Source organism: Phalacrocorax carbo, chromosome 5 (assembly GCF_963921805.1).
Source record: "Phalacrocorax carbo chromosome 5, bPhaCar2.1, whole genome shotgun sequence".
NCBI lineage: Eukaryota > Metazoa > Chordata > Aves > Suliformes > Phalacrocoracidae > Phalacrocorax > Phalacrocorax carbo.
This window is the reverse complement of record NC_087517.1, coordinates 45,880,235-45,907,492: the sequence shown is the minus strand read 5'-3', so window position 1 is coordinate 45,907,492 and position 27,258 is coordinate 45,880,235. Positions and strand designations below refer to the sequence as shown.

Here is a 27,258-nt window from a genome sequence, read left to right as displayed (position 1 = left end):
ATGCCAGTGGGAAAACAGCTTGAAACCCCAGCAACAGCTAGGCAGCACATTTTAAGAAATGGAGGTAGCTGTAAAGATACATGGAAGTCTGAGAGAACCTGTGGAAGCTGGTAACAGGCAAAAGGAATTTCTCCTGGGGGAAATTTAATGAGCAAGCAAGCCCACAAAGCAGACTCCTGCTGTACAGCAAAGCATGTGCATTTTTCCCCCCCCCCCTCCTTGGTTATGTTCTGCCCCCTCTGTTGTACAGTAGTTTTCAGAACAGTAGGCAGGAGAAACAAGCAAATATAAAAACACAGTTGTAACAGCTCTGGCAAATACCTTGGGGTCAGGGGCTCAAGTTAGATACACTGCTTGCTGGAAAGCTCTGGGCAGGCCAGGGACCAGAGGGAGCTGTCAGACTGTGACCACAGCCCAGGCACCTTGGATGGAAGTAGTAGAAAAAAGCCTGTGCCTGCAAGCCCACAGCCCCTCTCAGTGCCCCTGGCTCCTGGCTGTTATTTAATGCTCAAATGACTGTCACAAATGCCTTGGAAAAGGGCTGTGTGTGAAATAATGTTGGAAATCTATTTTAAAAAACCTGTAAATATTCTTTTTATTAGATAGTGGAGCTAATTTATCCTGTATGCCCTACTGTAATGTTTTTTTTTTTATATTGAAAGGATTTTTTTTGTAATATAATCCAGAACACAAGCCTGAAGCACTCTGCACAGTTTTTTGTGTGCATTTCTTAAAAAAAAAATAAAAGAATAGAAGAAAGATACTGTGACAGTGAAGTGAAACAGCTTTAATTTTCATTATTTACTTGGTGTTAAGTACAGTCACTTTCTTACCAGAGGAGAAAGAATAAACTCAGGTACAGCAGCTAAAATGAGGTATAAACTGAAGTGTCCCATTCTCCCCTGCCCCTCCCCCAACCCCTCCCAAGTAAAAACCCTTGACCAGAAAGGAGAGGCCAGCTTAGGACAGACAGAGCCTCTCCTTTGTCACCAGCTCCAGTTTGCCAGATATTGGTTAGGTGTATATAAGGCGCTGTAGGGAGTTATGTGAGTGATGGGCTTTCTTCACCCTCAAAAGCAAGGGCTCTATGAGCACAAGAGTTTGGGTTCATTTCTGGCAGAGAAAGGGGGCCAGTCTTAGTCCTGGCCTGTGCCTGCTCAGAGCCCAACTCTCTTGGGAACACAGCTACCCACCCTGCACAATGATACAAATGCAGGTAATTCACTGCAGTCTCCCTTGGGAGATTATGTCAGTCCATGGCCTTTCTCACAGTTTAACAGATAAGGAAACTGAGGCCTGTGGCAATGGATTTTTCCTCAGCATATCAGCAGCAGGGCCTGAAGTGGTGCCTCAGGCTTTTGATACCCAAATTATATGCTCAACTGCCACCTGCAGTTGTGATGCCAGCCCTTCTTTCCTTAGCAACACAGTTCTGTAGAAAAGTTTCAGCATCCTCCTCCCTTCCCCCCCATTCACAGAGTGAAGACAACCAGCCACAGTTGGTTTCTGGCAGTACTGCAGATGCTCTGCCTGGGCTCCATACTCAAGGCACCTGGAGAAACTCCCTCCTAGACCTCACCTGCTACAACTTCACCTCAAGTGGGCCTGGCCACGTTTCTCCTGCAGCACCATGCCAAACACCACAGCCTTTTTTGTAGCCATTGCCAGGCAGGGACATCCATTTGCCCCATCTCAGTTGTAGTAGAGGTATAGCGCCCCAGTCCACTTGCATACTTTCTACATGGTCCGTTTATAGCAAAATGGAGCAAGAAGCATGAAAATAAAACAACTTCATCTCTCCCCTTTCAGGACTAAGTACCAAGTAGCATGAACTCTCTTATGTGGCCACTCCCCCAGGCTTTGCTCTATGTTGGAGAAGACAACATTTACTGGCAAAACTAGAAGTGGCTCACTGTTTTAATTTTTGCAGAGGCAGCTGCTAAGCAGGGGAACCAGAGGATTCTGACTTCACCTGATTTAAAGCTCCTTTGGAAGGCTGTAACTGCTTCCCTCACCTTCCTACCTGATCAAGAAGTCTTCAGGGAACTGCTCTCACATAGGGCAGTAACTCATTTCTCTCACCTGCTGGATGACATTTTAAGGTACACTAATCAAGCAGCCATCTACAGACCCAGAGTCATAACTAAGTTCCTAGGACCTGTGGCCAACACAGATGGGAGGACAGCATTAAGAAAACATCCATTTCCTTCTTCTGCAAGAATGCTTTTGCTGTGGTCAGTTTTATTTGTCTTTCCTAGAAACACTGTTTCCCACCCCCCCCACCAAGACCAAGAATCAGTGTGTGTATACATTCGACCCCCCTAAACACATGTACCTATACCAACAGCTACAGCCACTGCAGCTGCCTGTGCAGGGTAAGAGCACCAGCCACAGTGTGCCACACTCCAGTCCCCCTCTGCCCCAGCACCACTTGGTCTAATTTGTGATATGCTCCAGGCTGCACTTGATCATTTCCAGCCTCACAGGGAAAAGGTTTCCCTCTTGGAGCTCAACTCTTCCACCTGAACAGGAAGGCTCCTCTTAAATGTATGTTTTAGTTTAGTATCATATTTTGGACATGTTGAAAGCAGCTTGGCAGGCATGTGTTGTTAGGAGGCTCTAGAATTTAGCCTGCTGTTAGATATTGCCTCTCCATTTGATTTACTACTTAGGGAAAAAAAAAATTTACAGTTGATGTTTCCCAGTTCAACTATATCCAATATCCTTACCTGACAGACATTTTGCACAGCCAGTAAGTACAATGCACACAGTGTCCCAAGTTTATGCAGCTGCTTCTAACGCCAAAAGCACTAACACAACATAGAGTAACTACCCACTACCTTCTTCTAACTCTACTAAGCTATTAAATAGCAATAGCCATAGATCCCAGTCTCACCAGTGACTTGAGGGCTGTTGTTCACACAAGCACTTCTGTTCGTGTAGGCATATTTCTACTGGGATTTTTGGGATGTCAGCTCTATTCCAGGGCACGCTTTGATCCAGTCAACAGTAGCGCATGAGTAAGGAGTGCATATCCTGTACACAGACCTTCTGGCTTTAGTCCCATGGAGAACAAAAAATGCTGCCTCCAGCTGTGGAGAGGGATAATCTGCAAAAAAAGCACTAGGAAGTAGGGCAGCAAATGCTGTTAAGCCCAGGAGGTGTTGGAGAAACTTCTCAGTAAGTAAGTACTAAAGCACATTTAGACCTTTCTTGACTGAGCTAGAGGAAGCAATGACACCTTCATACCCCCTTACTCCTTGCTGTTCTTGATCCCAGTTAAGTATCTTAATGCTACAAACTTTGGTCCTCTTGTCTCGAAGTCAGAACAGCTGTGATGCCTGCACACTAGCAGACCTGTAACATTATCTGACACAGCTGGGACTCATCTCTAGAGGCTGCTCACTGACCCAAGCAGCTGTGCTGATGCTCACTCTGCTCTCACTAGCACTAACTAAAGGAGCACTCTTGCCCTTGCTTAACTAAAGAATCAGATGCTACCTCACACCCACCACTGCTGTAACTGTAAGAAGTGTTCTGGTGTGAAAGGACAGGACCCCAGCCTAGAAACGTCACAAAACATCCAAGCAAGGGAATGTCTTTGTGCTCAACCGGCTTTTTCCAAAAGCTTCCTTCACTTCTTACATATTATAGTTCAAGCTGATCTGTTGTTCCCATTGCTGCCCCTGCAAAAGGAACAAGCAAGAAGCCTCCCTCTTCTTTTGCTCTATCTCCTGCCAAGCTTTGTACAGCACCTGGTGCAAAACTACAAATGGGGTGGCACCTCTGGCAGTGAGGGAAGACGAGCCATTTGCAAAGCACTAAACTAGACCTAGCCCCATCCAGCTCCCAGTTACCTGGACAGTCAGTACTTGCTAAAAGGGGAACAAGCTGTACACAAGGGCACACTCCACCAGACAGGTACAAGGCTCACCAAGGGGAGTAGCTGAGTCCTTCACCCTGTCTCCTCAGGGATTTGGTTTCCATGTACTGGTCTTATTTTCTGCTTTATTCCAGCGGGTTCAGAGCCTGTGATCCCATTGACCAGTTTTCCCCTGGGAAACTGGTTCTTCTCCCTGAGCCTGCCAGGCCTGCACACCTCCCTGAGCCTTCCTCCTGCTGCTCCTCACCTCCTGCAGAGGGGCTGGGGGGTCCCACCCCTGACGCTGCTCCCCTCCATTTCACCTGGCAATGCCACCAGCACTGGGTGTGTAACTGATTCATGCCGGTAAATGGAAAAGAAGGAAACCACTTCAGAACCAAAAGGGACTAACAAAAAAAGTTATAATTATATTGCAAAGTTACCAACACAAACCCCCCCTCCCACCCTACCCATGACAAAAAGCCCAGGAATTAGACCTTCTTGGGACGGCGTCCAACTTGGTAATAATAATAAATGCTGATGAGGATGAAGAGGGCTCGGCTGACCAGGAGGAGCATGGCACCTGTGGCTGTCCGGCTACTCTCAACCAGGGAGACAGTGGTAACTGGAGGAGGAGGAGGAAGAAGACAAGGCAGTGGTTGGTGATGAAAAAACAAATGGAGACAAGTAGCACAAAGCTGTTTTCTACTGCCCTCTAATGCAGCTTCCTAGCAAGACCTGCTTCTGCAAGAACATAGAAGCTTTCACCACAAGCTCATGCACACAGTGAATCCATGGCAGGGGCTCTTCACTAGCTTCATTTTACAGCCTTGAAGTTATCTACAGCTCCATGGTCCCTAGAGGTTTCACTTAGAGAACCTCTGCTTTAAAGGGAGCCACAGTTCAAAACGGTCAGTCAAGCAGATGTGAGGTTCCATCATGCTCAGGTGTTAATTGTGGAAGTTGCATGTTCCCAAGTTTGCTTTGTGGTTTGACCACTTCAGTGCTGATAAACATTTTCAGCTTTAGGAGCATCTAAAAATAGGCATGGTCCACACACACTCCTCTTTTCCAAGCACCTCTCTTTTCTGGCTACCAAAACACAGCCCATATCCAAACCAGCTACCTTATATACAGTTAGTGAGCTACCAATATACACATACAAAAAACCCCTTCATTGTTAAATATAGACAAGCTCCCTAGAAACCAACTGAACCATTTTTCTCTGTTTTGGTAAGACCAAACATCCCCCTTTTTAGTGTAGGTTTCTACAGTCTTTCTTGTTAGTTCCAGCATCTAGGCAGCCTGCTCCAGATGATTACCTGTGCTGGCTAAGGTCAGGACGTTTTTAGGGAGAAAAATGAATGGTCAGAAAAGGATGTTTCCCCTGCACCTGGGCACCCTACAGTGAGCAGCCCAAGGTAGAGGCTACTCCATGGGGAAGGAAAAGCTAGCAGGGAAGATGTTCCCAGAGCCAGGTTATCTTTACCAGTCCTACAGAGCAAAGGAGCTGCCTGCAGCACAAGCCAGGAACAGCATGGGGACAGCTCCACATCGAATAACGCTGTGGCTATGCCAGCCAGGCAGCAGAGACAGCATCCACCTGTCAGATGAGTCCACTATGATTCCCAGGGCCTCACACCATAACTCCTTTGGACCTAGAGTTTACTCCAGTTGGAGCGGTGCCTTTGGGTCTAATTTCACCTTTGGTCCCATCGTTCACGCTGGTTATCCTGCCCATCTCCTTCCTGCCTGCCTGGTGGGGGTATGCAGAATGCACCCCCATCCTTTGCATCCTCCTCCCTACTGGGTGGCTGCAGCTACTCACCCAGGAACTGCACAGCGAAGTAGCATGCCTCCATCAGTAGGGTCCAGCGGATAATTACTTTTTCAGCAGTGTAGAGGGCGTTCCACATGATGAGTGAGATACCTGCAGAGGGACAGCAGAGCCCAGCTGCCAGAGGGCCAAGAGGGAATCACTGGGAAGGGACAGCCCACCCACCTGCTCCCACATGAACCATTTCAGCCTCCCACGGGAGGATGGAGGGGAGCAGTTCTACAGACAGCTGCACTCTCCATGGCCACTGTGACCACTGCATTTCCAGCCAGCCCCACGAGGTGCTGCTGCAGGCTGCGGGAAGGAGCCAGCCACCAGCCCACCTGGGCCACAGCATCGGCATCCCACCCAACCGCCTGCCCTCAGCCACTGCCACCCCACCCTCCCCCCCCCCCCCAAAATACCAACATTCCTTGCAAGCACCCGCCTGCCCTTTGGTGCTGGGCGCCACCTTTTGCAGCATGCCAGCCCTGGAGAGGAACCTGTCTGGGCACCCAGAAGGTACAGTCCCTGCAGCCCAGGAGCACTAGCAGCCCCAGTGCAGGGTGCAGAGCTATGCAAACCCTGTGTATTTAATTCCTCCACTCATTTTCTTCTGCAGACCATTTTTCTAGGCTCCCTTCAGCTTCTTGTCCTTTGCCCCCCACCTCTTGGCCCTTCACATGGGGCCCCCCTGGGATGCTGTCACCTGCCCCGTGTCTGCTCCTGCTCCCACAAGGAGGGTCTGGCCACAGCTGCAGCCCAGCACCCCATCTCCCAGCCCATCTGCAATTCCCCTTTGCTGGGGCACTTGTGGGTACACCCCTAGGTATTTCAAGTGTGCACAGCCCTTCTTACCCTGCCTGCAGTGAACATGAGTCCCTACTGAGAAAAAGCAACAGTAGCTGAGCTGCTCAAAATATCCTAAAAAAACCCATTTCTTTACTAAGAGCAGATCTTCTGCTCTCTGCCTGCTTTTGTCCCGCTAGGCAGACTTTGACCCCTCCTACCATTTTGGCATCTCATCCCTTTACTCTATGGGGCAGCGGCATGCACAGCACTCACTGAGGAGGGCTCCTCCATAGAGCCGGATGGGAGTCTTGCTGCTCACCGATTCCTCATCAAAGACAGCATCGTAGAGCTGGTCAGGGAAAGCAAGGGCCTGGCAGAAGCAAGGGAAAGACTCAGCAGCCTGCACCTACCAGGGCCATCAAAATGTGCCCTCTCACACAACAGCACTCCAACATCAAGCCTTTATGGGATCGGAGCCGCTGGCCAGGAAATTGGACATTAAGAAGGCACAAAAAATATCAGTACATCAGCTACTGGCTTCACAACCGGTTTCTATGGCTGAGGCTGCCATGCCATGTGTGGTTTATGACCCTGCTAATGAAAACAGACTCCGTTGATTGGAACAAACACACAAGGATGCTGCTAGCAAAGCCCATTAAAGACATGGTGAGAGCAAAGGCCTTGCAAGAGAAAGCAGCAGCAACTGCTGAAGGCAGAGGAGGGGGATAAGTGCCAGGAGCTGAGGGGCCACACTGGGGCATGCCTTTGGCAGCTAGGAGCTGGTGGTGCCCAGGACCATGTCCCTTACTTACCATGATAGCGACACCGGAAAACATGACGGCAGAAAGCAGCTGCCAGACCCTGCATGGGAGGGAAAGACAGAGGACCTGGCATGAGCACAGGGATGATGCACAGAGGAGGGGTCCCCAAAGGACGCACCACCCTGTCACACATGAGACCAGATGCTCCTTCAGCCCTATGCAGTTCCCAGCACCTGCTGTGGGACAAAAGCCTGAAGGCCTCAGTCTGATTTATGGGGGAAGAAAGCAGAGCTGGTCTGGTCCCATGGCCCCCAAGAAGCCCCTGCAGGGAGCAGTGATGCTGGCACAGCAACAGAGCTGGTGTCAGCAGCCAGAGCTGTCAGGGATGCTGTGGCTAAGGACCTTCAGATGACCCAGCTCCAAGGTGGCCCAATATCTTACCTGAGCCCCAGTGGTTCCCGGACAGCAAACTTGATTTCATTTCCCAGTACTTGGCTAATCTGAAATTCAAATAAAAGACATAAGGTCCCCAGCCTTTAGGCAGTATTTGCTAGCCCAAAAATGTATACCTAACGCCACCTGGAAGTTTATCTTAAGAGGGTTGCCTTGACTGCCATCAGGAGCTGCAGCATATACTGCACCCTTACTGGGATCAGCCATGTGCAGCGTGGGCCTGGGCCAGGGTCCACATTAACCCTTGTCTCCTCTTACCTACAGAAGTAGGGAACTATGTCCTCCACACACCGTCTGTGTGTCACACCATGAGGGAGCACAGCCTCCAGCAGACCCCTCGGGGTGTCATAGCATCCATCCTGCTCTCACATTTGCACTGCCTAGAGTGATGCCTGGCTGTGACTTTCCCAAATCACGTGGATGGGAAGGCTACAGAGATCAGCAACAGGGAAAGGTACTGGGGGACCTTTTGTTGCAGAGAGCTCAGAATGCTCTGTGCTGCTCCTCCCATGCAAGCAGGAGCCAGGCAATGCCCTGCCAACAAGCTGTCCAGAGAGAATCCATGACAGGGCTCCTGCAGGGCTTACCCTTGTCCTCCAGCTCTGGTATTTCACTGAAACAGGTTGGTTGATTGCAATTCAGGCCTCTTCTGAGAGGCACCGCAGCTTAAATTGCTGCTCCAGTGACCAGGCCATTGGCTGGTAGGCATTGGTGGTGCCGTGGTCCTACAGTATCAGCTCTGAGTTAGCTCATGGGTGTCACAGCAATAGTTTCAGGAACGCATTAAAGCAGCTTGAGGACAGACCTCGCCCCATTACCAAAAGCCATTTCATGCTGCTCCCATGCACCCAGCAGGCTGCATGGCCTGTTGTTTTTCAAAGGCAGCATTCCTCATGCCACCACAGCCTTCACCCCTCATTTTACAGGAGCTCCACAGAGCTGGGAGCCCTGTTTTTGCAAAAAAGGCTGCAGAAGTTAGATGCTGAGGAAAAAAACACCAAAAAAACCCACAAAACCTCAGTTTGCCTAGGCAGAAGGTCTCTTTTCCACCATTACTGCATGCAGGCTTCCCTCTCCCCTGCCCCTCACCTTTGAGCGATGGACCTCGCCGTCATCGTCCTCCCCGCCAACCCCCAGAATCTTGCGTGTCTTCAGCCTGCTCACCAGGTCAGTCTGGCTGTGCTTCTTCATCAGCGGCGGGGGCTGCTTTGCTGCCATGGTGGTGACCCTCCACCACCAAGCCCTTGGCTGCGAGGTGGTACAAGGCGGGTGCGGGAAGCAGCTCCACCGTCACATGAAATTTCACAAGGCTTGGGAAAAAAACCAAGCGCTGCCACAAAATCGTCCAGTTAGGCTGGCAGACGGCTCCTCATTGTCCTGGGGCAAGGAACCCTGGCAGCAGGGCCAGCCCCAGCTACTGGTGTCTCATCTCAGGATGATCCCAACATCACTGGGATCTGCAGGAAGCGCGGGGGAAAAAAGTTAAAAAAAAAAAAATCAGAGCAGCATGGCTTTAGCATGGGCACTTCAAGCTAAATGCTTTTGACCTACAAACTGTAGTCTGGCCTATCCCAGCATAAGGCAATGCCCAACGGTACCTCTTTGCTGTTTCCCAGACCAGGCAAAGTAAATCCTTCCCTGACTAGGGGAATTGAAGTCATTAAATGATGCCTTTTGTCTTTCCCTGTACCATGAATCACACCCTTCAGCTTCCAATTCAGGCTAAATACCAAACAAGTCTCAGGTATTTGTTTGTCCACCCCACAGATGCTTCAGCCCCCACATTGTGCCAAAGCACACCAGCCCCAGAACAACAAGAAGCCAGAGGCAAGGCTTCCTTGACGATACATTGCTTTCTGGGATACAGAAGATGACAACGAGCAGAAACTACAAATACTGTCTGGGATAAGAACAAGACAAAGATAACTGACAGCAGCTACAGTGGAAGAGGTAATTCTCTTATACTTTACACCACCTTGGCATGGTGGTATAAAGGTAGAAGTGTCGAGAATCTCATGAAAGCTCTCTGTTATCATCCTGCAATCATAAAACCTTGGAAACCCTCAGTTCAGAAAGTCTTTTCTTTCAATTTGTCTTCATTTCATCTTGGCCCAGCTGAATACAAGCACATTTTTCTGTTTGCCACTCTACCCTCCCAGAGCCCCACAGACTAATCCTCACAGGCACAACTAACCCAGCCAAGGTAGACACTGGGCTCAAGCACCAGCAGTCCCACACCCCAGATGAGCCTTACCACAGCTGCCCCAGGAGAAGAGAATTTATGCTCACATCTAAAGAGTTCACAAGTCTTTGGGGAGTAATGGAACTAGGTGCCAATTAGTTTGGCATCATGCATGCAAGTGTTGTCCTGCTGCCTTGCAAGGCATTTCCCCTTCTCAGGCAAACCTTTCCCTGTGGTTGTCCAGACAAGAGTGGACAGTCACATCTGCAAATGCCAAGCAAAACTCTTCCTGTGAGGCAAAGCTAAGAGGTCTCGCTGGGACTGTGCAAAGAATGAATCCCATTACCAAGGGTTTAATAAGTCCCTTTCAGCAGACCACAGGCAAAATGCTTTTCAGCAAGCCAGTTCAGATCCTCAGGGCTTTTCAGGTGCTTCTTTTGGATTGTAGGGAGTTTTGTTTGCATTTTTTTGCTCTTATTCCACTGAATATCTAAGCCCACGTTCCTGGAAAGGCAGCACAGAGCCAGATGCAGCAGCCAGGGTCTAGAAACGTTTCAGAAGTGGGACAATGGAAAACAACTGCTCAGGAGGAAGGTGGGAGGTGTGCACTCAAGCACAAGGCAAGAAGCTCAAAAGGGAGCTGCTGGTATAGAAGTTTTGGAAGGTTTAGTTTGTCTGGAGTTTCCTGACCCAAATTGTCACAATAATTTGTGTGTACTCAAATCTAAATTATCTGCACACAAAATCCACCCTGAAGCCAGAGTGATGTGTCAAAAAGAAAAGCTTGACTGCTTTTTAATTTCTGTTACTACAGTTTCTGCAGTCCTTTCTGCTCCTGGCAGACCCAGACTCAGCCAGTTGGGTGTTGAGTGCTTTCTCACCAGAACTGCACTGCCACTAAAACCAGAGAAGACCTATTGCTGTGGTATTTCTAGCCCAGTGTTTTCTGATCAAAGCTATCCAGCCCAATCCTGAAGCAACACCCCTCTGCTGAATGCTCCTCTTTCTCATAATGAGCCTCAGGACCACCCTGAGGCCATCCCACATCCCATACCTGGCCTGACACAGCTAGGTCCTGCGACACAGGGAGGACAGCCCTGAGTCAAGGGCTGATGCACTATCCCTCACCTGCGTGCTTTGGCAGGGAGCAAAGTGGTTCTGCGAAGAATTCCTAGCTCAGTCTGGCAGAGAGCCTGAGCAGCAGCATCCTACTGGCCCTGAGTCACCAAAACCATCCCCAGGGATAAGCGACCTGAGGCTTGCTGGTCTTGACAGGACCTCAGGTGCTGACTGTGCTGGCCATGCCAGACCACACCTCTGGATTCCGCTTGGTTGCTTGCTAGGGAAAGCCTGCTACCCACACCTCCTGCTCCGTCCTCTTCATGGTCAGAAATGGCAGGGGAAAGGAAGATAGGATAGGAAAATCAAAGAAAAAAATAAAAAGCGGAAAAAAGAAACAGAGAAAGAAGAGAGCAGGGAGGAGGGAAAACAGACAAAAGGCAAAAAAAAAGGGGGCGTAGAAGACATCTTCAAATCTAGAGACTTTCTTCTGAGGGCAAGAAGCTAAGGATGGTGGTGGGGGCTGAAGGGGAGACTCCATGACTCACTGATGAAGACAGAAAATGGTTCTGTGATTAGAGGCAGTTTTGCAACTCTGACCACAGGCCAAAAGATCAGAATTTGCCTTCATCAATTGTCTTGCCAGTTGCTTTCAGGGCAGGAGCCAGTGGAAATTGATCCACCTCATAATGGTGAGTGGAAAGCACTGCTTTCCCACTAAGAATTTCCACTGATTTGTGGAAAACCACTGGCCAAGAGCCAGGACAACGTAGGCCAGATACAAGTGCCAATAGAACAACCACTGAAGGCCATTCTGGTACATAAAACCACACTCCCACCACACTAAGCACAGCTACAGCATGGCCCTGCAGCCATTCCCACGTCTCATTATCCCCATCTTCCAGAGAAAGAGCCAGTTTAACGAATACTGAATAATAATTAATAATGAGCTAATGAATGCATTAGCAGGAATTCAATGACATTCATATAGAAGATACAAGGATTTGAAAATGTTATACTTACATTAATGTATCCTGACACACTGACAATTTAGAGGATGTTTTCTATTAGCTTGTGTGTTTTCAAAGGAGACCCTCCACCTCCTCCCTTTCCCGTGATTCTTTTCTCCTTAATCCATTTTCTGAGCATCCCAGGGGCTGCACAGATCAATCACCATAAACCAGAAATTCCTACTCCCCACCACAGCTCTCAGTGATGGTCAGTGCCTATGTGCAGTTGAAAGAGGGTTTTCTTCTCCCAAATTCTTTTTCTTTGCAGGGTCCTTTCAGTATCTGTTCCTTTGATCAGCTCTTCAGCATACTGCACTCAATTTTGACAGCTACTGCTTTGTGGTGCAAAGAAACCTCACTGGTGCCACACTAATGATAGCTCAATCTCTCCCCACCTCCACAGCTCTTCCCCCAGCATCTCCACTTCCCTCCTAGCACCTGGAGAGAAGAGGAGCTCTGCAGCACAGGAGAGGGGAGACTTGGCCACACATGTGATGATGCTGCAGCAGCCAGAGCTGCACACCCATTGAGGGAGGCACACAGTGCTGTGAGAGGGGAACTAGACCCCATTCCCCCAGGCACCTGAAGTTGACTTCCTATTAGCTTTGGCAAGCCACTGCCGAGAAACCGATGGGTGCTATCCTGCCCATCTGCAAGGACACAGCTCCCCAGGGGACAGGGTTGCTGCCTATTCCTTAGCTGGATGCTGTTTCAGTGGCACTGTCATCCACAGTGCAGCCTTTTACCCAACAAAGCAGTACTGCTTGAACGAAAGAGATGGCGCTACAGCATTCCTCGCTCCAAGGGTTTGGGGGCACTTCCAATCTACAAGCAGAGGAAGAGAAAATGAACTGGAGTCAAGCCAGGATAACAACTGAAAGGTTTATACATTTAAGCTGGCCACAAGTTTGTTCAGCTCTGTCATGTTCAGGCCAGGGAGAGGACTGTTGCTATCCTGGTTTAGATTTCCTAAGTCAATAGGCCTGAGACAACTCAACATCTTGAAGCTAGTTTGATTTGTTATGCCTAAGAGTTAACCAAGAAGGTGCAGTGGATGTCTGTCCTTCATAACAGCCTAACAGGGCACTTGCCATGCCTAAGCATCTTTCATGGACCACAAGTTGAGAACCACTAGTAAGTATGAAGCAGCAGCGCTGTCCCTTTACAATATATGAGCTCTCCTGGGACCAACCTGACAAAGCCTAGGGGAGCTCTCCAGCACTGCAGCAGCACAAGGGGGTCCACACATGAAAGGGGCACCCAGCACAGCAGCTGCGCTGTACCTGGCTCTCACAGCCAGGCTGATACCCACAGCATTTCTCTTGCAAGGCCCCAGCAGCCATAAGACATTTGTCCAGCTCTTCTGCTGTTTCTCCAGGCTCTGGTGGTCCTGTCTCTTTGCCAGTGAGGACAGTGCCAGGTCCATAGAAGCTGCTCTGGACCCCATACCTAACTGGCCTCAGAGACAGCAAGAAAGCCTGGGCTCAAACACTTGGGCAGGGCAAAAAAGAGAGGTGGTGGATGCACAAGTCAGCAGTCATACAAGACCAAGACCAGCCAGAATGGGAAAGATAACTTTCCACATATTATTTTCCACCAGACAGCCATTTTTTCCTTCTTTTTCTCCAAAAGGCTCATTAACAAAGTATCTTGGTGTTTCACAAGTTGACTCTACTATAGTCCTGCACCTTCAGAACAGATTATATCCCCACTTTGGAAACACCAGATTAAGGATCCACAGATGTACTAAGTACCTTGGCTCTTGCAAACATTAGATCCCACTTGATTAGGCAACAGCCTAAAGCTCCTTTTGTTCCCCCCACATATGAAAGCTCACTCTGCTAACTTTTACATGCAGAAAGTCTCCTGGTAAACAATCTCAGATATTTCAGGACTCTGAAATCCTGAGGAACAAGGCAAATCCCTTGTGTCTAACCAAACAACACACCTGAAAGCCACAAAGCATCTTTGTGGATCCTGTCCAAACAGCCTAATACAAGCTTCCCCAAGAAACCCATGGTGGAACAGACCCCAGGACAAAACTCCCCATGTCCTACATAACTACAAAGCTACAGTTATCTCCATGCTGTACTTCTGCAAACGCTCATCCCAAACCCACACTGACTGAACCAGTTCCCTGCCTAGATTTCTATCCAGAACAGAAGTCTAGACGATTAGGACTTGTGGGCCACCAACCAGCTGTGGTGGCACATTTCTATTCCCATCTCCCAGTGGATTCCTTCCACACCAGCTGCAGCACACAGCTTTGCACGCTCTGGGCTAGCAACAATCTTAAAACAACAACAGAATAACTTGCATTTTTTGCTGGGAGGAATATACTGCCACTCATGCCCTGGATGAGGGCTGTAAGTTCTCCACTCTGGAGAAGAGAAAGTCTCCCAAAGCAGTTTCTGCAGGTCAGTAAGTAGCAGAGACCTGCACGGAACAAGCTAGAACATGCCAAAAATAGCCTGATGCTGAGGCAATAAAAACAGTTAGCACTCAGCCACTATGGCAGCATAATGTGGATGTTGCTCTCACTCAGTCTGGCACAGTACGTACACTTAAGCAACAGGGATACTTCACATTTTTCACCTGGAATAAGCCAGGTCCATGGGACTCCCCTTCCATATAAACACTAGCCCTTTCAGTACAGAAGGCTCTTTGCAACACCAGCAGGAGACATTTCTTGCCAGAGGTTCATTCCCAGCTCTGCCACAGCCCTGTTGCTGCCTTAAGCAACTCCAACAGGCACAGGGGTGCTGTGTCCTCTCTAGGGAAAACCTACAAACCTCAACAGTAGATTTCCTGCCCCTACAAACGATGAAAATGCAAAACAAAATCCCTAGGTCAAAGGCATCTTCACTGCGTGCCTCCAGATCAACTCCTCAGACAAGACAAAAGAAACCTCAAAACCCAAACCACCTGTGACTCAAAGAGTTGCTTCAGGCACATCCAACACTCACCCTGCAGGTTAGCTATGACCCTGTAGCCAGACACAGTTGGATGCCCTCCAGTGCTGTTTGTGAACAGTGCAGAGCTGGCCCTGGAGCCACCACGTGCAAGGCAGTGACACCCTGTGCTTAATGTGGCTCCAGCAACCACAAACACAACAGATGCAGCCAGGACCACCGCTTAGCAGGGGACAACCTACTAGGGAGGTAAGAGTTAATTTGTGTTACTTACCTGGTCACCACTGCTGGCAGAAAAAGACATCCAAAGCCTGCTCAGCCTTTCCCACACACCCTGAGCTCTCCCCTCAGGCTGCTTTAGGGGTGCATCCCTGCACCCTCCTTGACATGGCTCTTCTCCTGCAGCCTTGGTTCTCCTACTGCCTGCCACCAGACACTGCAGCTCCTGCCTGCAAGCTCCCTGTGGCCATAAAAACACCCTGCCCCAAGAAGCACTACTATCTGGGAGGTATAGCCCAGCTCAAGGATTTTATTGTCCATAGGTGTCAAATTTCCTTTTGCAGAGAGCATAGGAAAGTTACTTTCTGTGTAACAGGATGTGTTATATAGCAATCAAAAGCTGCAAAGTGCTTAGTTTCCCCAGAACAAGAAAAAAAAAAAAAAGCCTTGTTGCTCTACTAGTTTCTCAAATGAGAGCTACAATTAAACACAGCAACCACACTCCTGCCAGTCTGCTAAATACCACCTGCAGCAACACGCCAGCTCCTCCAAGGCCAGCCAGGGTGCCTGGGCTTCACCTCATGGGAGAAAGGTTTATTTGCTCCCCACAGCAGCTGGCAGAGTGGTCTGCAACACACTGAACACGCTCAGTCAGGCACCCCGCACAGCTACAGCAACCAGCACACACAACACACCACAGCTGCCCGGTCGGGCACCTGGCCCCACTGCAGTCCCCACTGCACATGGCTCGGTGGGCTCCCAACACGGGGGACAAACAGACTTCACATTTCATCCATCATATGCATGCATATGCACCCCCAGAAGTACAAGCTTGGCCACACTATCCTGCTTTCTCAAGTAGCCCACCCCTTGCTGCTGAGGAGTGTGTTGACTGCAAATACAAAGGATGTAAGGTAAAATCTGCTGCTTCAGCAACTCCCATCTGTATTATTTACATATAAGTCCATCCTCTCCATCATCCTCCTTCCCCACCGCTGAAGCTCTCAGCCCAGCCAACCACAGCAATCCATCACCCCAAAACTGCCTTTGCTCTCCCCAATTGTTCATGCAGCTGTGCCCCAGCATCAGCCCACAGCCAGCACCCAGCCCCTCACCTTCTCCCCAGATGGCCACCACCAAGCAGTTAACTTTGCTAGGGACCTGGGAGGATGAAGAGAGAAGGAAATGAGATGTTTTGGGATTGGGTGCTGTTTCTCTTTAAGGGCATTAAAAGAGGAGAATTCCTCTTTGATTTCCCAGCTGCCTTAGACAGTCCCAGAAGCTTAGTGAGCCATCTGTCCTGCAGACTATTTCTACAGGGAAACATTAGAATGAAAAATAAACCCCATATGCACACATACACACACAAAAATAACCCCACCAAAAAAAAAAAAAAAAAAAAAGAGTTGAACCTTGCTACTGGAAAAGAGCAACTTTAAAAAGCCAGGAGAGCCCTTCAATCAAACATGATAATAAAGGTCAGTTCTACAGAAAATCTGATGCAACTCTATTTCCTCACCCATGCCTCACACCTGAGGAATGACACAGGCTCAGAGAAACTCTATGGAAAGTAACTCAGGGACCTGGGAGAAGCCCAGACACCCACTGCATACCCACAGCATTGCTGAATACTGGATCATCACAGTAAAATAGGGCTTCTTGGCACTTCTCCCCTCAACAACCTCAAGCCTCCCCAGATTTTCCTTCCACTATGTCCCAAGATTCTTGAAAAACTTTCACTCACAAACCCTCCAGGATGCCCTTTATTCCCAGCAATCCTCCAGCTTCATCTCTTCCCAGAACTCAAAAGGAAAGTGTAAGAAATTATAATTTGGGAAATTCAGTCCCCTCAGCCACGCACAAGCACAATGTCCCTCTGTATACCATCACTGAGGCAGTGATTTCAAAGTAATTCTTGATGGATTCTTCCCTAAAATAAAATTAACTACATCTCCAGCAATATTTTTTCTTCATCTGCAGTCCAGTAACTACCCAGCACGGTACAACTACTGCAATTTATAAACTACCAGTATGTCTACAGCCATGGAATCAATGATTAAACAAATTAGGCTGTGCCACCCCAGCACCCCAAAAGCAGGTTCCTGTCCTGTATTGTGCCTAGATTTGCAGCCCTACCCTGAGGTGCCCCAGCACCATCAGATTTTTTTCTTCCATTTTTGTAAAAAACAATGGGTTCCTCTTCTCCCGTAGTCTGTCCTGATATGACCAAATATGCAGTCTAGGCACACACAAAGGGGAGAAAAAGGGCAGACAAATTTGCATTAAGCAGGGAGGTTGCCGTTTGGTCTAGCCAGGATATTTCCTGAGTCCCAGGCACTCACAGGACTTGTGCCTCTCGTTGTGCAAGCAATAAAGTTTGCTTCTATGATAGAGAAGTCCTGTAAATCAGGCTTGATATGAAATGGCCTGAGTGACCACCAGTCAACAGCTGAGTTGTCACCAACCCTATGTTATAGAGCATTTCCTACATTACATGGTCACATCCTCACCCTGTAAAAGAATTTTATATATTTTTATTAATATATAATTTATTATTAGTTATATAAAATGAACTGTATATTATTTTTATATAAATAAAAGCTATTGTTTGATTTGTGTGGGCTTGCTTTGGGTCCTGCTGCATGACAACAACCTCTTGAGACTGGTTAGTAAAGACAATTCAGGCTGCCAGACCAGAGTATGTTGGCATTCACCTATATTTTAGTCTTATGGGAGAGGGGAGCAGTTTGTCCCAGACTCCCTGCTGGGAGATGTCAGTAAGAACCTCTTCTCCTGCTTCAGGGTTAGCCATTTACTGTCCTAGAGACCGATACTACCTTTCATCTCTTGGCCCTGGACTACCACCATACCACTTGGACCCGTCACCTGCAGCCTGGTAACACATTCTCATGTCCTCTCTAAACAACTTGCCAATATTAAGCCCTGCTCATTTGCATGCAATTACAACTCCAGGTTTATCACTCCCTCATGGCTCCTTAGACTCGAAATAAGCACAGACATGCAGACAGGCTGGGGGAGTTGCTTAGCAGAAGGCCTCACAACAAAACACACACTTTGACGACTTGATAGCCTATTTCCAAGTGGCAAAAAATCTCCCTCTGACGCCTTTGCTGTTTCTATAGCAACAGGTTAATGCTAAAAATGTTGGATGCAAAATTCCCCATGTTGGGCAAACAGGAGCTAGGACAGATTTAGAGGAGGGGAACTTCTAAATATCTGCTGACAGAGCTAGCACAGGCTCTGCTAATTCACAAGTCGGTGGCAAACCACCTCAAAAGAAATTCCTAGCAATCTGCTAGTGGGACAGCGTGTGATGCATGGGGACATGTCTGTGGAGCACCAGGCTGCAGCATCCCCCAGAATGGTGAGGAGCCACAAGTAGCACCCTGACCTGTAATGAAGCACTTGGAAGAGAAACCAGCTGTTTTCAGGAACAGAATAACAGTCCAGCATACAGAATTGCAAGCCTGAAAACCAAAATACTCAATTATAGGATTGGCATTGCTGCTGCCCCTCCATGCCACCAAGACCCAGTCATTTAACCTCTCAGGCCTCAGTTTTCCCAGATGTATGTGAAAAGTAAACCTATGGCCAGAGTTCATACAGCTTACACTCAGTAGGTATAACATTTCAAAGGTGACTGCCCATGCTGTACGTAGGGTCAACTACTTGCTTGTGATATCCCGTGCTGCTGAGTAAGGCTTTCGGACACCTGTGCAGCACTCAGTTCATTACACATGACGTGTCAGAAGCAGAAATGCCCATCCTGGCCTGAGTAACAACCAGCTTAGCATGATATCAACTTTTTCTGTCTTTCTTCATTCCCTGCTGGTGGGAGAAAGCACTGTGGAAACTTTGGGGTGAACCTCATGTCAATACTGCCTTCGCACATGCCAGCAACTCTCAGAACATCCTCCTGGTCAGACTAAACCCATCTGTGTAAAACTAAAGTAGCCACAGCTCAGTGCAGTGCCACACAGGGGAGGAAGGCAGCAGGGAGCCCACTGCACTACCAAGAAGCGATTGCTTTTGCCAGTGTGGTTCTCAGACCAAACAGCTCTGAAGAAACCACAGGCTTTTCCCACAAATGCTGCACCCACCCACACCCCCCCAGCAGCTGATACAAGCCTGACTTTGCTTTTATTTGCTGCTAAGTCAGGGGAAAACACTCTGTGCATGCATGCGTGTATGTGTACGTGCACGTTTGTTTATGCACGAGCTGTCAACCCTGAATTATGCATGGATCAACAACGCTTTTTAAATTCCCTGACTGTGAAGCGCACAACATTTAATCTCAACCTTCCTTTTGGATTTCATAATGTGCATTATCAGCAATGGGTATTCAGCACACAAGTACACTTTAGAAAGCTTTCATCAGAAAATGGAAATAAGATATAGACGACTGAAAAAGGCAATGCCTCTGATGCATGAGAGGTTATCCAGCTTCTGCAACATGCCATTGTATGCGTACTGCAAGGATCACACACAGTCTGTCCCCAGTGCAGAACAAAAGCATTTCACAGGTGGAGAGAGTGGGGCTTGGAAGTGTCAAATATGATATGAACCTATAGCCCTCCTCACATCTCTCTTTTTGGCCCCCTGGGAAATAGGCAGGGTGATCCATCTCCCAGAGATGCCTATTTTAGGTCAGGATGCATCTCCTGCAATGCCTTACCTCTTTCCATAGACCACAGGAGGAGCCTAGAAGATAAGACTAAATTTTTTATTGCTTTTATATGGAAGGGCAAGACAAATTCTTGATCCTTGCAGTCAACTTTTCACTACCTTGTCAATGGCAAATACTCCATCACTTTTGCCCATCTCACAGCATGGAGTCACAACTAGACAACAGCCTGCAAGGAAAGAAGTTTTCTTCTGCTGGGCACGGAGAAGCTGTGTCCTAAGCAGACCTGCTCTTATTAGTTACAGCCACAGAGGACACACATCAGCCTAAGGAACTAAAGCAAGATTTCTCTTTTTATAGCAGAGAGGAGACAAAGGGGCAGACACCAGAGCACGGCATCAATAGCCTTGGTGACTGGGGATAGCTGAGAAGAACTGAGAGGTCCCATGGTCAAGGAGCTCTCTCCCCACCTCAGTGGGTACATGTAGGAGAAGTCTTAAGAAAGGATAAAAATGCTACTGACTAGTCCTTCTCCTTGCCAAATTACACATTGACTCCCTACCTTTGTTTGAATCCTCTACCCAGGGACAAAGAGGCAACAGGGACACCAGGGAAGCCAAGCGCTAGCAGCACCAGCACTGACAAATCAGGGTCTCAAGTAGGCATGGAAAAATGCAGAATTGCCAGATGTCCCATCTCTACTATCAAGGGTTGTTTAAGAATCTCTCATTTCTACAATTTTAAGTCTCACTTGGATACAACAAGCTACAGTAATATCAGCAACAGACAACAGCAGTGTGTGTGTGTATACACACAGAGAACACTTTGCTGTATGCATGTGTGTATATATACATCTCTGTCAGCAAGCATATAGCACAGCCTTCTGCTTAGAAATGCTTGTGATACAGAACTGTCAGGTTTTAGTCCACACTTTCCCCGTTACCTTATCTGTAATGCCATTCCCATACAGCAGTGGCTCTGGGGATTGCAGGCTGGTCTCTTCTCCCCCATGTTCTTTGCAAGTGCCAACAACATGGTTTGCATGGTGATGTGGAGCAGGGAATATATCAGCTGGAGGAGATAAGCTCAACTGCTTTATTATTCCTCCATCAATCAACCCTCAATGCATCCTACTTGTCCATATATTTAAACAGTGGATGTTGACACAGGTCACAGAAGGGACTTGTTGAACTCATGATGTACTGCAGCTGGGTTTTTGCCAACAGACAAGGCAAGAATGCATTCATACGCTGCAATGAGCAAATGGTTGCACTGGGCAGGGCAATGGGGGAGGAAGGTGGGAGGATGTATTATAGGTGCCTGCTGTTCAGAAGCATGCCAGATCCGTGGCCAGCACTTCCAGAGACTCTACCAGTAATACTGGTATTAAAGACAGCTAAATTTTCTTCTCACTTACCATGAAAACAACCTGGGAATGCACAGACAGATGGTCTAAATTCTTCAATCCTGTTCAGGGTAGTCTTTGACTTCTGGCAGATTTCCTCTTTCTCTGAAGCAATGTTTGGGTGCTCTTTATTGCTATTAAGCAGCTTCTACAGCAACTTTTTTTCCTAGGCCACAAAGAAAATTATGGTGAAAAGCCAGTACTACCCACCTCCTCTGGACTCAGTATTGTAGATTTTGAGCCTCCCTCGCCCCTCTGTGAGGTGACAGCCAGAATTTCTACCTCCTTGGAATACACCAAGCATTTACCCTGAAAGATGTGCCAGGCAGCTAAAATTAAATATCCAACAGAAGGATTCAGAGGGACATAAAATCACAGACCTTTAAGATACCGTGTTCCTTAAGAGAACAGCCTGCTTCCCAGAACTCCTTTACTGCTGAGTGCTTGCACCCAGGCTGCACCCAAGCCATCACCCATGTATCCCTCACAGCTTTGCAGTGACAACATACAGGGGACCAGAGAGGCTGCTGCCTAGGTGGGTATGTCATGCATAGCAAGGCAGGGTGAGACAGCCAGGAAGGCTGAATTAAAGGCACCTTTTTGGCCATAAGGAAGATGGGTTAGGAGGCACGGCATGCACAGGCTGACTTTGGGAAACTGCTTGCTCTTTGTCACAGCCATCTGCACCTACAGTAGGCCCAGCTGTGAGCCCATAAAGAGACTGGAGCACCCAACAAGGCTGGAGTGATTTTAGGGCTCAGCAGTGGGATTCCTAAAATAACCTCTGTCAGCTGGAAAAGCTTCTCAGGGCTTTCCATGACCAGAAACAACTGGAAAGGTTTGCTATTTCACTCATAAGATAGCACCACTACAAAAGAGCACTTCTGCTGCCATCATGGGTTACTGAATGAACGCGTACTCAGACAAAAACACCGGCTGACTCACCCACAGAGTTTCCTGAAGACTTGTGGGTTTTCTCTATAGGTCTCTTGTTCAGCTGCTGACATAGCCTCAAACTTTACTTTCTCAACCCAGGCAGGATACTGCTAAAAACAGGAGGGCTGCAAGCCTTTGTATGCTGCTCTGCCTGCACCTGCCTTCCTCCTGCCCTCTGGGCCAAGCAGTTGAGGTGCTGCCTGATTTTAACAAGAAAAGGATGTATTTCTTCCCTGCACAGAACAGCAGGCAGCTGCAAATGGGACTATGTGTTAATCTCCCTATAAAACATAGAATCCCTTCAAACAAATAATTAGGTTGCTGGTGGCCAGTATTATCTGACACTCTGTGCACATCTCCTGCTACATCAACTCATACTGCTAATACCACTCCCCAGGAGGCTGGACTATTGTGTGATTTATTTCTAACTGATTTTCTCTCCATGCTCACCTCAGCACCTTTGACTTAAATTATCTTAATCCAAATCCCTAACAAAAACTTCTAGGAAGCTCTGCAGCAACAGAGCCAGATACCAGTCCCTATGCTCAGGCTTCTGATTTTGGCCCAGGTTCAGAAAGTGAGCACAAGGTTTCTGACCACCAGCATCTGCAGAAGTCTCTCACCTTTAGTACTAAACCCAGCTACAATCATTTTGGTCATTTCCCTATTTTGGCCAGAGACCTCTTCTCCTTCCTCCCCACAACCACAGCAGTGGTCGGTACAAATCTAGACTAGAGCTTTCTTCCAGGCTCTGTGGCTTTGGATGTCCTTTGTGTCCTTGGCTTTGCCCTATAAAATAAGCTGGGTAAGGGTCCAGCCAAGGCCTGGTATAGATGAGTCAGGTACAGTCTAGGCAAGGATTACCCCATCAAAACAAATGCAAAAATGTGCTCAACAAGTTCCTCTTCTGCATACAGAGGGATAGAAAGACATTTACAGATTTAGCTACCTGGAACACACACCCTCCTCACAGGATGAGGGTGAGAAACATACCCACACTGTGAAACCCAGAGGGAAAGTTTGCTGCTAGGGTTTTATCAGAGTCCTGGGAGGCAGGGCTGTGAGGCTAGCACAGGCTCCTGCGTGGTGGGTCATCCAGCAAGACGCTGTGCATCTCAGTCTCATTTTCTCCATCTGTCATCCGGGGCAGCCACACTAACCAGCACCACAGATGGACACTGAAACACACTGAGATGCATTAACCCTTGCAGATGACAGAGCTTCACAAACAGAAGAAACCCAAAAGGCCAAAGAGTCACTCATTTCCCTTCACGTCTGAACCATCAAAGTCTCTCTGGTTACAGCTGGATTTGTCTTTGTGAACATCTTTTAGCATCTTGAGCAAGAACTCTTCAAACATGGACAGAACTCATGTTAGCCTGCAATCTCCAGGACAGAACCAAACCCCTATTTTCCAAGGGAAGGCAGGAAGCAATGTGAATGGGAAACACCTGGTTGCCTCTTAAGTGTTGTTTTTCCTAGCCTGGAGAAAGTCCCAAAGTGTATGGGGGCCAGCATTGGGTCTTTTCCTCCCAAGACTTGTTTTCACATTCTTACATCAAAAATACAAAACCCAGAAGATCTACTGGCTATAAATAATGTCCCAATAGCACCAAAGTCACCAAGCCATTCCCCCCTGGAGCCAGGCCAGAAGCAAAACAAACAATCTCAACATCTTTGCAGTGCACGTGTGCTTTTTTCCCTGTGCCAGGGTAAGGCTTGAAGCCAAAAATGTAGCACTAGGAAGACAGACACCCCCACATCATGGTCCCATTGGGTCTCCTCTCACTTTCACCAGCCCAGAAGGCTCCCCCAGCTCCACCCAGGTCAATGTGCAGCCTCCTGGGCAGTCTGGTGGCAAGGCACTCCATCCTGCCTGCCTGCAGCAGAGGGAGATAGTCTTTGTGTTGTAACAGCATTTAGCAGTTCTCATTAGAAATTTGGGTATTTATTGGATGAGGACCAAATGCACACATAGCAAGGAACATTTGATGATCCAAACAGCTCAAAGCAACGCTTGTAACTGGCATGTGGAACCAACCGCCCCAGCCACAACTCTTAAACACTTTGACCTTCAGAGGGCTGCAGGATAAGTGAACACCAGCTACAGAGGTACTCTGGGCATTTTGCACACTTCAGCACACAATGCTTATTGAGAATAACAGAAAAACGTTTCCCTTTGGATCAGGCCCCAGTCTCCAAGCAGCTCCAAATGGACAGAAAACCTCCAGGCAGAGCATCTGTGGTTTATACTCTCACAGATCAATGGCTGCCCCAAGCCCCACCTTGATGTACATCTCTGGAGATGCTCTTGTGCTCACATCTCTCTACAATAAACCCTTGCTACAGCCCTGCAAGCAGAAAGGATCAATTTCCCTTGAGACTGCATGGCAGACATCACCTCTTCAGCCTCCTGGTTGCAACAAACCACATACCAAGATAAGAGCTCCCTTGACCTCACTCTGCACAGCAGACAAAGAACATAACCACACAGACACATTCTAAAGCAACCAAGTCCCATGTTTCCCAGCTGCCATTAGTACCCAGCCCCTCTCTGCTGAGAGTACCAGGACACTGCAGGTCCATGGTGTCCCTTGCAAACTGCTGTGCATGCATCAGGTGTATTTATGCAAGCTAGCTGAGATATGGCTCAGGTTAGTTGAGGCACCTTCATGCTGAGTCTTAGGATCTTGTTTATTTTTGGTTTTCACCAAAACCTTACTAAGAAAACTTCCTCCCAGGATGGACTCCTCTGCTTAAAGTGTAACTGCTATTTATTTGTTTAAAAACCACTTTCCTCATCCACAGGCCCTGAACGTCATTATTCAGCATACTCTGCTTCAGTGCAAGATAGAGTTACTGAGCAAGTTATTTATGCCAAGTCCAGAATAGCTATTGTTCTTGCATACTCTGTAGCTTCTCATGGCTTAGCTGTACTGATGGTAGCCCTAATGTCAACAAAGTTTTGATTGCTGCCAGCATTTAAACCTCCCAGCCTCTGCAGACAGAGAAGATAGATTAAACAGGTACTGTTTAATCAGTTGCAGCTTGGGCTTTGTTGGTCCTGTCTCTTGGGCAGCTGCAAGAGAGACAGGAACATTGCTCAGGTAAGGGAAAGGCTTGGTAGACTCCAACTCCAGGCAGGGCTGGGGCAGGGCAAGGAGCAAGCACTGAATAGGGTGCTTGCTTCTCCCTCAGCCCGGTTTGCTCAGTTGGAGCTGTACCCACCTGAAAAACCTAAGAGCTGCTGCTGCTCAGCAGGGACAGCCAGGCCCCACAAGTGGCACAGCAGATGTCTCAGCCTGCAAGGACACGAGTCCCCAGGCAGGGATGCAGAGCCCATTGAGAGCTGGCTCACCTCACCTTCCCTGTTCTGTAATACCAGGGGCTCTGCCCCATCTCCTCTCCCCAGTTCCCTCCTGCAGTGCAGCTCTCTCACCCCATCCTTTTCCCTCCACCTCCTGCCCAAATACCATCCTGTCCCCCATGGCCAAGCCCTCCCTGCAGCCAGGGCTCCCCAGCCCACCTCCAGGGCAGCATCCCATGGAAGCACAGCCGTGCCAGCCTCCCTTATCCCAACCCCAGGCACAGCTCAGCCATTGAGGCTGACCTCCCAGCCCATAGAGCAGTCAGGACACAGCCTCCCCTTCCAGGCACCTGAGGCACCCTTTTGGGACTGCAGTCCTCCTGTGACTCTTCCTGAGCAAGCAGAAAAGAATGGGTGCTTCCAGGAAAGAAGCAACATGGGACCCCAGCCTTTGAGTGGAGTGACAGCCAGGAGAAAGCCCCTGTCACAAAGCTCCCAGCCTGTGGGATGCCGAACCCACCTATGCATTACCTTGGAGGGCGGCATGACTACTGTCCCCGCCACGTCTCCAGGTAACCCGCCACTCTCGCACCAGGATGCAGCGCTCCACCACCTCCTCCTCCACCCACCCCACCCGCACAACCCACATCCCACAACGCACAATCAGGACTGAGACGGTCCCACCGCAGCCATACACAGTCAGCACAAGGGTTGCTCCCACTCCTGCCGACCCTGCCCGTCCGTCTGTCTATTCCTTCCTTCCTCCCTCCCCCTCCCTTTCTTCCGCGCCCACTCCGGGGAGCCCTCTCCATGCGGACGCCGGGGAACGGGGGCCGGACGGTGGCTGCCAGCAGCCGGAGGCCCCCGATCCCCCCGACCCGGGTCCCTGAGACCCCGGGGGACAGCGGAGGAAACGCAGAGGGACACGCTCGGTACTCACCGCCCCAGGGCACGTCCTGACGGCGGACGAGGGGATCCCAAGGCCTCGGCGTGGCTGCCCCATGGGCAAAGCAACGCCGGGGGAGACCAGCCGGCACCCCGCAGCCCGCCAGCGGCCCGGCTGAGCCCCGCTCCCCTCGGTTGCACCGCCTTTACTGCGCCCGCCCGCTCCGCCCGGGCCGGCCCACCGCGGGCGGGACCCGCTGCCACCACCACCCCGCCCCGACGGGGCGGCCCCACCACCTGCACCGGTCCCCCGGCCCCAGGCAGTGCGTGGGTTACCTGGGGGTTACGCGTGGGTTCCGTGTGGTTTGTATGTGGGTTGAGCCTAGGCTGCACCGGGGCCACGCGTGACCAAGGCTCGGTGTGTGGGAACAAAGAGCAAGGGCTTGGCTCCTGAGAGTGTGGGAGGGGCGGGCGGGCGTAAGAAAATAAATCAGTAACTGAGAGCAACAAAAGGCTCCTCACCCCACCCATCCCCACGGGAAGCTGCCAGAGGGATGTTTTATCTCTGCATGGTGAGAGGGTTAGCTGCAAGATTGTCCCTGTCTTTCTATGCAAAAAGGGCCTCGTTCATTCTGGCCACGGGCCCATGGTTTTGAGGACTCTCATACAATTTCCTGTAAAAGACAAAAGAGAAGAAACCTCAGCACAGGCAAACACATGTATTTTTTCCGAGTAAGTTCGTGCAGGGGAAGAGCCTGGCTTTGCTTCTGCACAGAGAGCTGCAGGGACAGCTTCCCCACCAACCTTGGCTAGAGTCTGGCCTGGAGAGAAGCTCGCATCACTAGGTCCTCTTGGGCAATGCTCAGAGGGCAAAACAGGCATGCTGGCATTTTAATGTTGCAGTTAGCTCAGACCAGATGAGATGGTAATGAAGGAGAATGACAATACAGTAAACAACAAACATTGGGGGCAATTGGCACCCAGAGTGGTGGCAGTGGAGCAGGGAGCAGCTCT

General features: G+C 49.1%; 2 protein-coding genes across 10 annotated transcripts in view; one reads left to right on the top strand and one right to left on the bottom strand.

The window, feature by feature from the left end:
* The window catches only part of TSPAN18 (tetraspanin 18), a 160,426-nt gene extending 150,692 nt beyond the window's left edge, over positions 1 to 9,734 (top strand). For 3 of the 6 annotated variants that reach the window (XM_064452286.1, XM_064452284.1, XM_064452285.1), the window contains one exon: positions 9,452 to 9,734. In XM_064452286.1, coding sequence (XP_064308356.1) covers positions 9,452 to 9,526 — 75 coding nt within the window. In that variant the 3' untranslated portion in view covers positions 9,527 to 9,734. The remainder of the gene's footprint in view (positions 1 to 9,451) is intronic. The other 3 variants (XM_064452283.1, XM_064452281.1, XM_064452282.1) reach the window with 1 other exon arrangement.
* TP53I11 (tumor protein p53 inducible protein 11) lies at positions 767 to 26,670 on the bottom strand. Of its 4 annotated transcripts, none has more exons than XM_064452291.1 (8): positions 26,300 to 26,471; positions 21,129 to 21,282; positions 8,849 to 9,141; positions 7,673 to 7,731; positions 7,283 to 7,331; positions 6,744 to 6,840; positions 5,691 to 5,792; positions 767 to 4,487 (listed from the first exon to the last, which is right to left on the bottom strand). In XM_064452291.1, exons 3-8 carry the CDS (start codon positions 8,900 to 8,902, stop codon positions 4,354 to 4,356), a joined length of 495 nt encoding a protein of 164 aa, XP_064308361.1. In that variant the 5' UTR covers positions 8,903 to 9,141; positions 21,129 to 21,282; positions 26,300 to 26,471; the 3' UTR covers positions 767 to 4,353. The 4 variants fall into 4 exon arrangements, with proteins under 4 accessions (XP_064308361.1, XP_064308359.1, XP_064308360.1 ...); XM_064452289.1 differs by having other exon boundaries at positions 8,774 to 9,141; positions 26,300 to 26,468; XM_064452290.1 differs by lacking the exons at positions 21,129 to 21,282; positions 26,300 to 26,471 and adding an exon at positions 26,581 to 26,670 and having other exon boundaries at positions 8,774 to 9,141.
* Between the last annotated feature and the right edge of the window lie 588 nt (positions 26,671 to 27,258).